This window comes from Atractosteus spatula, chromosome 5 (assembly GCF_055471065.1).
Source record: "Atractosteus spatula isolate fAtrSpa1 chromosome 5, fAtrSpa1.hap1, whole genome shotgun sequence".
Classification (NCBI taxonomy): domain Eukaryota; kingdom Metazoa; phylum Chordata; class Actinopteri; order Semionotiformes; family Lepisosteidae; genus Atractosteus; species Atractosteus spatula.
Genome location: NC_142710.1, coordinates 11,309,744 through 11,320,499, shown reverse-complemented (window position 1 = coordinate 11,320,499; position 10,756 = coordinate 11,309,744). Strand labels below are relative to the sequence as shown.

The 10,756-nt window shown below is 55.9% G+C and overlaps 1 protein-coding gene across 1 annotated transcript in view; it reads left to right on the top strand.

The window, feature by feature from the left end:
* The first annotated feature begins 503 nt into the window (after positions 1-503).
* The window catches only part of LOC148834079 (uncharacterized), a 28,678-nt gene continuing 18,425 nt past the window's right edge, over positions 504-10,756 (top strand). The window contains exons 1-5 of the mRNA XM_088917805.1: positions 504-845; positions 2,478-2,589; positions 6,394-6,487; positions 8,082-8,136; positions 8,597-8,737. Coding sequence (XP_088773931.1) covers positions 728-845; positions 2,478-2,589; positions 6,394-6,487; positions 8,082-8,136; positions 8,597-8,737 — 520 coding nt within the window. The 5' untranslated portion in view covers positions 504-727. The remainder of the gene's footprint in view (positions 846-2,477; positions 2,590-6,393; positions 6,488-8,081; positions 8,137-8,596; positions 8,738-10,756) is intronic.

Here is a 10,756-nt window from a genome sequence, read left to right as displayed (position 1 = left end):
CCCAGCCTGAGCTCTTTCACATCGTCTAATTCTGCTCTCCTGTCTGTCCCCCAAGACTGACGACACTCTGGAGCTGCACCCCAACACTCAGGAGCTGTACCCCAGGGGTATCAGAGAGCCCCCCAGCCTGATGTTCCTCACGGGGTCAATACAGTTTCTATCAAAGCCCTGCGTGTAACTGTGTGATTCTGCCCCTGCTCTCAACGGGCGCTGTTTCTATCTGAATCGGAAGCGCTCTGAGAAGCCACTTTCCAAGGCGCTAGGAAAAAAAAGTTTATATTTTTTACGAAGGCGGTGTCGGCGTCTCTCACGCACGTTGAAGGAGGCGACGTCACCACAGGCGTGTCTGGATGACGTGTCCGGCAAAGGATGAATGAGCTCCGCGGGAGGTCCGTGAGAAGGGGAGGGAAGAGGGAGGGATCTTGGGAGTTGTAGTTTTCTGAACCCCGCGGACCACAGAGAGGCAAACGCCGGCATCGAGTTCCCGAACTACATTTCCCGACAGGGCGGGCGGCAGCCTGGGGCGCCGGGTGCGTGTTGTTGACGTGGCCGGTGTGTGGAGCCGGACCGGGTCGATTCAAAAGTCCGCGGAGGAAGAGGAGGCTAGTGTCCCTGCCTCTCAGCGTCTGCGGGGGAAGAAGGCACTGCGTGCTATTCCGGATTGATTGTTTTCTGCTCACCTCTGGGTTTAAGCTTCTGTGACGTGTTTTTTTTCTCACTGAGAGTCATGTCCGGGAAAGTCAAGTCCAGAAGCGCCGCCAACGCCGACTCGATGGCGGGCAGCGTCACCTGTAACGAGCGCATCCTGAGGGACTGTCACCAGCTGTACACCGAGGCCGAGAGCGGTGAGTCTGATTATAATCCCAGTTCATCACTGATCCAGCTCCCAGTCCAGTCAGTCCAGTCCAGCCTGGAGAGTCTCAGACTGCTCTGTCAGTGTCAGTGGAGTCTGATTATAATCCCAGTGAAGAACTAATCCAGCTCCCAGTCCAGTCAGCCCAGTCCAGCCTGGAGAGTCTCCGACTCCTCTGTCAGTGTCAGTGGAGTCTGATTATAATCCCAGTTCAGAACTAATCCAGCTCCCAGTCCAGTCAGTCCAGTCCAGCCTGGAGAGTCTCAGGCTGCTCTGTCAGTGTCGGTGGAGTCTGAATATAATCCCAGTGAAGAACTAATCCAGCTCCCAGTCCAGTCTGTCCAGTCTAGCCTGGAGAGTCTCAGACTGCTCTGTCAGTGTCAGTGGAGTCTGATTATAATCCCAGTTCAGAACTAATCCAGCTCCCAGTCCAGTCAGTCCAGTCCAGCCTGGAGAGTCTCAGACTGCTCTGTCAGTGTCAGTGGAGTCTGAATATAATCCCAGTGAAGAACTAATCCAGCTCCCAGTCCAGTCAGTCCAGTCCAGCCTGGAGAGTCTTGGACTGCTCTGTCAGTGTCAGTGGAGTCTGATTATAATCCCAGTTCAGAACTCATCCAGCTCCCAGTCCAGTCAGTCCAGTCCAGCCTGGAGAGTCTCAGACTGCTCTGTCAGTGTCAGTGGAGTCTGATTATAATCCCAGTTCATCACTGATCCAGCTCCCAGTCCAGTCAGTCCAGTCCAGCCTGGAGAGTCTCAGACTGCTCTGTCAGTGTCAGTGGAGTCTGATTATAATCCCAGTTCATCACTGATCCAGCTCCCAGTCCAGCCTGGAGAGTCTCAGACTGCTCTGTCAGTGCCAGTGGAGTCTGATTATAATCCCAGTGAAGAACTAATCCAGCTCCCAGTCCAGTCAGTCCAGTCCAGCCTGGAGAGTCTCAGACTGCTCTGTCAGTGTCAGTGGAGTCTGATTATAATCCCAGTTCGGAACTAATCCAGCTCCCAGTCCAGTCAGTCCAGTCCAGCCTGGAGAGTCTCAGACTGCTCTGTTAGTGTCAGTGGAGTCTGATTATAATCCCAGTTCATCACTAATCCAGCTCCCAGTCCAGTCAGTCCAGTCCAGCCTGGAGAGTCTCAGACTGCTCTGTCAGTGTCAGTGGAGTCTGATTATAATCCCAGTTCGGAACTAATCCAGCTCCCAGTCCAGTCAGTCCAGTCCAGCCTGGAGAGTCTCAGACTGCTCTGTCAGTGTCAGTGGAGTCTGATTATAATCCCAGTGAAGAACTAATCCAGCTCCCAGTCCAGTCAGTCCAGTCCAGCCTGGAGAGTCTCAGACTGCTCTGTCAGTGTCAGTGGAGTCTGATTATAATCCCAGTGAAGAACTAATCCAGCTCCCAGTCCAGTCAGTCCAGTCCAGCCTGGAGAGTCTCAGACTGCTCTGTCAGTGTCAGTGGAGTCTGATTATAATCCCAGTTCAGAACTAATCCAGCTCCCAGTTCAGTCAGTCCAGTCCAGCCTGGAGAGTCTCAGACTGCTCTGTCAGTGTCAGTGGAGTCTGATTATAATCCCAGTTCAGAACTGATCCAGCTCCCAGTCCAGCCAGTGTGTTAACCTGTGTCTCCTCCAGGTTTGATCTCTGTTGCCCAGTCTGTGGGGGTGTCTCTCCTGCCCCCCAGGAAGAAGATCACAGTGATGCTGATGGGGAATCACTCAGCTGGGAAGAGTTCCTTCATAAACTGGTAACACTGGTAACACTGTCCCTCTCTCTGTCCCCACCTGTCTGTCTGACTCTCCTTCTGTCCTGATGTCTTCTCCCTGTGCTTTAGCCCCACTGTGTGTGTATTGTGACCTCTCAGTGTCAGTGTGTGGTTCATCTACAGACATTTACAGTACAGACACATCACAGGACTCTCACACTCGACACACAACACACAGAGCAGTATTAGAGACATGCTGGGACAGGAGATCACACACTGTATTATTATTACTGAGAGACAGGCTCACTGTCTGTTCCTCAGGCTGGGACAGGAGATCACACACTGTATTATTATTATTGAGAGACAGGCTCACTGTTCCTCAGGCTGGGACAGGAGATCACACACTGTATTATTATTATTGAGAGACAGGCTCACTGTCTGTTCCTCAGGCTGGGACAGGAGATCACACACTGTATTATTATTACTGAGAGACAGGCTCACTGTCTGTTCCTCAGGCTGGGACAGGAGATCACACACTGTATTATTATTACTGAGAGACAGACTCACTGTCTGTTCCTCAGGCTGGGACGGGAGATCACACACTGTATTATTATTATTGAGAGACAGGCTCACTGTCTGTTCCTCAGGCTGGGACAGGAGATCACACACTGTATTATTATTATTGAGAGACAGGCTCACTGTCTGTTCCTCAGGCTGGGACAGGAGATCACACACTGTATTATTATTATTGAGAGACAGGCTCACTGTCTGTTCCTCAGGCTGGGACAGGAGATCACATACTGGTCTGCCAGTTCAACTGAGTTCCCTCCTCCCTCTCCCAGTAGGATTGGGACCCGTTGTGACTCTGGCAGGTGTGAGAACTCAGGGACTAGATTTCTGAATTTCGGGAAGAATGTTTCTCTAATCCCAGAGTATCTGTCCCGGTGCAGTAGGAAGTGCACCTCTGTCTCTATTTCTCCCCGCTGGCAGTGGGAGCACAGCCTGTCCTCTCTGGACAGCCAGGTCTGCCTGTGTCCAGGCTGTGGTCACTGAGCCTGTCCTCTGTGGGCAGCCAGGTCTTCCTGTGTCCAGTGTCTGTGTCCAGACTGTGTCACTGAGCCTGTCCTCTCTGGACAGCCAGGTCTGCCTGTGTCCAGTGTGTGTGTCCAGGCTGTGGTCACTGAGCCTGTCCTCTCTGGACAACCAGGTCTGCCTGTGTCCAGGCTGTGGTCACTGAGCCTGTCCTCTGTGGGCAGCCAGGTCTTCTTGTGTCCAGTGTCTGTGTCCAGACTGTGTCACTGAGCCTGTCCTCTCTGGACAGCCAGGTCTGCCTGTGTCCAGTGTGTGTGTCCAGGCTGTGGTCACTGAGCCTGTCCTCTCTGGACAGCCAGGTCTGCCTGTGTCCAGTGTGTGTGTCCAGGCTGTGGTCACTGAGCCTGTCCTCTCTGGACAGCCAGGTCTGCCTGTGTCCAGTGTGTGTGTCCAGGCTGTGTCACTGAGCCTGTCCTCTCTGGACAGCCAGGTCTGCCTGTGTCCAGTGTGTGTGTCCAGGCTGTGGTCACTGAGCCTGTCCTCTCTGGACAGCCAGGTCTGCCTGTGTCCAGGCTGTGGTCACTGAGCCTGTCCTCTCTGGACAGCCAGGTCTGCCTGTGTCCAGTGTGTGTGTCCAGGCTGTGGTCACTGAGCCTGTCCTCTCTGGACAGCCAGGTCTGCCTGTGTCCAGGCTGTGGTCACTGAGCCTGTCCTCTCTGGACAGCCAGGTCTGCCTGTGTCCAGTGTGTGTGTCCAGGCTGTGGTCACTGAGCCTGTACTTCGTCAGGGTCTGTTTCTGTTTGTTGTTTCTTATCTTGGTCAAATATTCGGCTAGTGTGTATTGTCTGTTTAGAGCTCTGTAGCATTCCAGTTTATGTTGTGTGTTGTGTGTGTGTGTCCCAGTGTGTGAGATATTGCTGTTTGATCTGTGCTGTGATGTGGTGGAGTCTGGGTTGTGGTGCTCTAGCAGTGCTGTCCTGAGGCTGGTTGTGTTTTGTGTGTGTTGTGCTGTGATGTGGTGGAGTCTGGGTTGTGGTGCTCTGGCAGTGCTGTCCTGAGGCTGGTTGTGTGTTGTGTGTGTTGTGCTGTGATGTGGTGGAGTCTGGGTTGTGGTGCTCTAGCAGTGCTGTCCTGAGGCTGGTTGTGTGTTGTGTGTGTTGTGCTGTGATGTGGTGGAGTCTGAGTTGTGGTGCTCTGGCAGTGTTGTCCTGGGGCTGGTTGTGTGTTGTGTGTGTTGTGCTGTGATGTGGTGGAGTCTGGGTTGTGGTGCTCTAGCAGTGCTGTCCTGAGGCTGGTTGTGTGTTGTGCTGTGATGTGGTGGAGTCTGGGTTGTGGTGCTCTGGCAGTGCTGTCCTGGGTCTGGTTGTGTGTTGTGTGTGTTGTGCTGTGATGTGGTGGAGTCTGTGTTGTGGTGCTCTGGCAGTGTTGTCCTGGGGCTGGTTGTGTGTTGTGTGTGTGTTGTGCTGTGATGTGGTGGAGTCTGGGTTGTGGTGCTCTAGCAGTGCTGTCCTGAGGCTGGTTGTGTGTTGTGTGTGTTGTGCTGTGATGTGGTGGAGTCTGGGTTGTGGTGCTCTAGCAGTGCTGTCCTGAGGCTGGTTGTGTGTTGTGTGTGTTGTGCTGTGATGTGGTGGAGTCTGAGTTGTGGTGCTCTAGCAGTGCTGTCCTGACGCTGGTTGTGTGTTGTGTGTGTTGTGCTGTGATGTGGTGGAGTCTGGGTTGTGGTGCTCTGGCAGTGCTGTCCTGGGTCTGGTTGTGTGTTGTGTGTGTTGTGCTGTGGTGTGGTGGAGTCTGGGTTGTGGTGCTCTGGCAGTGCTGTCCTGGGTCTGGTTGTGTGTTGTGTGTGTTGTGCTGTGATGTGGTGGAGTCTGGGTTGTGGTGCTCTGGCAGTGCTGTCCTGGGTCTGGTTGTGTGTTGTGTGTGTTGTGCTGTGATGTGGTGGAGTCTGGGTTGTGGTGCTCTAGCAGTGCTGTCCTGAGGCTGGTTGTGTGTTGTGTGTTGTGCTGTGATGTGGTGGAGTCTGGGTTGTGGTGCTCTAGCAGTGCTGTCCTGAGGCTGGTTGTGTGTTGTGTGTTGTGCTGTGATGTGGTGGAGTCTGGGTTGTGGTGCTCTAGCAGTGCTGTCCTGAGGCTGGTTGTGTGTTGTGTGTGTTGTGCTGTGGTGTGGTGGAGTCTGGGTTGTGGTGCTCTAGCAGTGCTGTCCTGAGGCTGGTTGTGTGTTGTGTGTGTTGTGCTGTGGTGTGGTGGAGTCTGGGTTGTGGTGCTCTAGCAGTGCTGTCCTGAGGCTGGTTGTGTGTTGTGTGTGTTGTGCTGTGATGTGGTGGAGTCTGGGTTGTGGTGCTCTAGCAGTGCTGTCCTGAGGCTGGTTGTGTGTTGTGTGTGTTGTGCTGTGATGTGGTGGAGTCTGGGTTGTGGTGCTCTAGCAGTGCTGTCCTGAGGCTGGTTGTGTGTTGTGTGTGTTGTGCTGTGGTGTGGTGGAGTCTGGGTTGTGGTGCTCTGGCAGTGCTGTCCTGAGGCTGGTTGTGTGTTGTGTGTGTTGTGCTGTGGTGTGGTGGAGTCTGGGTTGTGGTGCTCTGGCAGTGCTGTCCTGAGGCTGGTTGTGTGTTGTGTGTTGTGCTGTGGTGTGGTGGAGTCTGGGTTGTGGTGCTCTGGCAGTGCTGTCCTGAGGCTGGTTGTGTGTTGTGTGTGTTGTGCTGTGGTGTGGTGGAGTCTGGGTTGTGGTGCTCTGGCAGTGCTGTCCTGAGGCTGGTTGTGTGTTGTGTGTGTTGTGGAGTCTGGGTTGTGGGGCTGCCTGGCTCAAGCGTCTCTCTCTCTGCAGGTATATAGAGGAGCACATCCAGCGCACTGGTGTTGCCATAGAGACGCAGGGCTTCACTTTCGTCACTAGTGGGCGCAAGAGAGAGTCTCTCACTGTGAGTCCTGCGGCTGTGCTGTGCTGTCCTCTTGCACTCTTGGTGTAGAGTGGCGCTTCCTGCTTCCTGCCCACGCTCCGAGAGCCTTTCCTGCTGGTTTGACACGCGTCAGAAACCGTTTCCTCCTGCCTCTCCTGAGGCTCGTCTTGTTGCTGTCTGTCCAGTCCCTCGCGGTCAGTGTCTCTCTCCCTCCCTCTGTCCACTCCAGCTCTCTCCTCCTCTCCCTCCCTCTGTCCACTCCAGCTCTCTCCTCCTCTCCTCCCTCTGTCCACTCCAGCTCTCTCCTCCTCCTCTCCCTCCCTCTGTCCACTCCAGCTCTCTCCTCTCCCTCCTCTGTCCACTCCAGCTCTCTCCTCCTCTCCTCCCTCTGTCCACTCCAGCTCTCTCCTCCTCTCCCTCCCTCTGTCCACTCCAGCTCTCTCCTCTCCCTCCCTCTGTCCACTCCAGCTCTCTCCTCCTCTCCTCCCTCTGTCCACTCCAGCTCTCTCCTCCTCTCCCTCCCTCTGTCCACTCCAGCTCTCTCCTCTCCCTCCTCTGTCCACTCCAGCTCTCTCCTCCACTCCCTCCCTCTGTCCACTCCAGCTCTCTCCTCCTCTCCCTCCCTCTGTCCACTCCAGCTCTCTCCTCCTCTCCCTCCCTCTGTCCACTCCAGCTCTCTCCTCCTCTCCCTCCCTCTGTCCACTCCAGCTCTCTCCTCCTCTCCTCCCTCTGTCCACTCCAGCTCTCTCCTCCTCTCCCTCCCTCTGTCCACTCCAGCTCTCTCCTCTCCCTCCTCTGTCCACTCCAGCTCTCTCCTCTCCCTCCTCTGTCCACTCCAGCTCTCTCCTCTCCCTCCCTCTGTCCACTCCAGCTCTCTCCTCTCCCTCCCTCTGTCCACTCCAGCTCTCTCCTCCTCTCCCTCCCTCTGTCCACTCCAGCTCTCTCCTCTCCCTCCTCTGTCCACTCCAGCTCTCTCCTCTCCCTCCTCTGTCCACTCCAGCTCTCTCCTCCTCTCCCTCCCTCTGTCCACTCCAGCTCTCTCCTCCTCTCCCTCCCTCTGTCCACTCCAGCTCTCTCCTCCTCTCCCTCCCTCTGTCCACTCCAGCTCTCTCCTCTCCCTCCTCTGTCCACTCCAGCTCTCTCCTCCTCTCCTCCCTCTGATCACTCCAGCTCTCTCCTCCTCTCCTCCCTCTGTCCACTCCAGCTCTCTCCTCCTCTCCCTCCCTCTGTCCACTCCAGCTCTCTCCTCCTCTCCCTCCCTCTGTCCACTCCAGCTCTCTCCTCCTCTCCCTCCCTCTGTCCACTCCAGCTCTCTCCTCCTCTCCCTCCCTCTGTCCACTCCAGCTCTCTCCTCTCCCTTCCTCTGTCCACTCCAGCTCTCTCCTCCTCTCCCTCCCTCTGTCCACTCCAGCTCTCTCCTCTCCCTTCCTCTGTCCACTCCAGCTCTCTCCTCCTCTCCCTTCCTCTGTCCACTCCAGCTCTCTCCTCTCCCTCCTCTGTCCACTCCAGCTCTCTCCTCTCCCTCCCTCTGTCCACTCCAGCTCTCCCCTCTCCCCTCTCCCCTCTCCCCTCTCCCCTCTCCCCTCTCTGAGATCTCTGTTCCTCTCGTTGGCAGGGAAACGCGACCCTTCACCTCTATCCCCACTTCAAGCCCCTGCAGGAGTTCAAAGGTCAGTCTGGATCTTGGGGTTCTCTGGGGGGGAACTCTGGGGTTCGGGTGTGGCTGAGACTCCAGCCCCCACAATTCCTTGCTCACTGATTACTTGTGTAGAGGAGACTGAGGGATGTGTCTGTATTAACCCCTCTCTCTCTCAGTGCAGTGTTCATGTACTGGAGTGTCCAGTCAGTGTGTCTGTATTAACCCCCCTCTCTCTCTCAGTGCAGTGTTCATGTACTGGAGTGTCCAGTCAGTGTGTCTGTATTAACCCCTCTCTCTCTCAGTGCAGTGTTAATGTACTGGAGTGTCCAGTCAGTGTGTCTGTATTAACCCCCCTCTCTCTCAGTGCAGTGTTAATGTACTGGAGTGTCCAGTCAGTGTGTCTGTATTAACCCCTCTCTCTCTCAGTGCAGTGTTATTGTACTGGAGTGTCCAGTCACTGTGTGTGTATTAACCCCTCTCTCTGTCTGCAGGGGTGTCAGAGTACCTCAGTACAGAGATCTCTACCTCCAGACAGAAACGCTTCAGTCTGGTGACCTTTGTTGACACTCCAGGACTTGTAGATGGAGACATGAAGTATCCCTTTGATGTGGACCAGGCTCTGCTGTGGCTGGGTCAGTACCTGTCTGTCTCTCTCTACTGTTCTGTGTGTGTACAGACCAGACCCTGTTGTGGCTTGGTCAGTACCTGTCTATCTCTCTTGTCCTGTGTGTGTGCAACCAGGCCCTGCTCTGGCTTGGTCAGTACCTGTCTGTCTCTCCTGTCCTGTGGGTGTACAGACCAGGCCCTGTTGTGGCTGGGTCTGTACCTGTCTGTCTCTTCTGTCCTGTGGGTGTACAGACCAGGCCCTGCTGTGGCTGGGTCACTACCTGTCTGTCTCTCTCTCCTGTCCTGTGTGTGTACAGAGCAGGCCCTGCTGTGGCTGGGTCAGTACCTGTCTGTCTCTGCTGTCCTGTGTGTGTGCAGAGCAGGCCCTGCTGTGGCTGGGTCAGTACCTATCTGTCTGTGCTGTCCTGTGTGTGTGCAGAGCAGGCCCTGCTGTGGCTGGGTCAGTACCTGTCTGTCTCTCCTGTCCTGTGGGTGTACAGACCAGGCCCTGTTGTGGCTGGGTCTGTACCTGTCTGTCTCTTCTGTCCTGTGGGTGTACAGACCAGGCCCTGCTGTGGCTGGGTCACTACCTGTCTGTCTCTCTCTCCTGTCCTGTGTGTGTACAGAGCAGGCCCTGCTGTGGCTGGGTCAGTACCTGTCTGTCTCTGCTGTCCTGTGTGTGTGCAGAGCAGGCCCTGCTGTGGCTGGGTCAGTACCTGTCTGTCTCTGCTGTCCTGTGTGTGTGCAGAGCAGGCCCTGCTGTGGTGGGTCAGTACCTGTCTGTCTCTGCTGTCCTGTGTGTGTGCAGAGCAGGCCCTGCTGTGGCTGGGTCTGTACCTGTCTGTCTGTGCAGAGCAGGCCCTGCTGTGGCTGGGTCAGTACCTGTCTGTCTGTGCTGTCCTGTGTGTGTGCAGAGCAGGCCCTGCTGTGGCTGGGTCAGTACCTGTCTGTCTCTGCTGTCCTGTGTGTGTGCAGAGCAGGCCCTGCTGTGGCTGGGTCAGTACCTGTCTGTCTCTGCTGTCCTGTGTGTGTGCAGAGCAGGTCCTGCTGTGGCTGGGTCAGTACCTGTCTGTCTCTGCTGTCCTGTGTGTGTGCAGAGCAGGCCCTGCTGTGGCTGGGTCAGTACCTGTCTGTCTCTGCTGTCCTGTGTGTGTGCAGAGCAGGCCCTGCTGTGGCTGGGTCAGTACCTGTCTGTCTCTGCTGTCCTGTGTGTGTGCAGAGCAGGCCCTGCTGTGGCTGGGTCAGTACCTGTCTGTCTCTGCTGTCCTGTGTGTGTGCAGAGCAGGCCCTGCTGTGGCTGGGTCAGTACCTGTCTGTCTCTGCTGTCCTGTGTGTGTGCAGAGCAGGCCCTGCTGTGGCTGGGTCAGTACCTGTCTGTCTCTGCTGTCCTGTGTGTGTGCAGACCAGGCCCTGCTGTGGCTGGGTCAGTACCTGTCTCTCTGTGCTGTCCTGTGTGTGTGCAGAGCAGGCCCTGCTGTGGCTGGGTCAGTACCTGTCTATCTCTCCTGTCCTGTGTGTGTGCAGAGCAGGCCCTGCTGTGGCTGGGTCAGTACCTGTCTGTCTGTGCTGTCCTGTGTGTGTGCAGAGCAGGCCCTGCTGTGGCTGGGTCAGTACCTGTCTATCTCTCCTGTCCTGTGTGTGTGCAGAGCAGGCCCTGCTGTGGCTGGGTCAGTACCTGTCTGTCTCTGCTGTCCTGTGTGTGTGCAGAGCAGGCCCTGCTGTGGCTGGGTCAGTACCTGTCTGTCTCTTCTGTCCTGTGGGTGTACAGACCAGGCCCTGCTGTGGCTGGGTCACTACCTGTCTGTCTCTCTCTCCTGTCCTGTGTGTGTACAGAGCAGGCCCTGCTGTGGCTGGGTCAGTACCTGTCTCTCTGTGCTGTCCTGTGTGTGTGCAGAGCAGGCCCTGCTGTGGCTGGGTCAGTACCTGTCTGTCTGTGCTGTCCTGTGTGTGTGCAGAGCAGGCCCTGCTGTGGCTGGGTCAGTACCTGTCCGTCTCTGCTGTCCTGTGTGTGTGCAGACCAGGCCCTGCTGTGGCTGGGTCAGTAC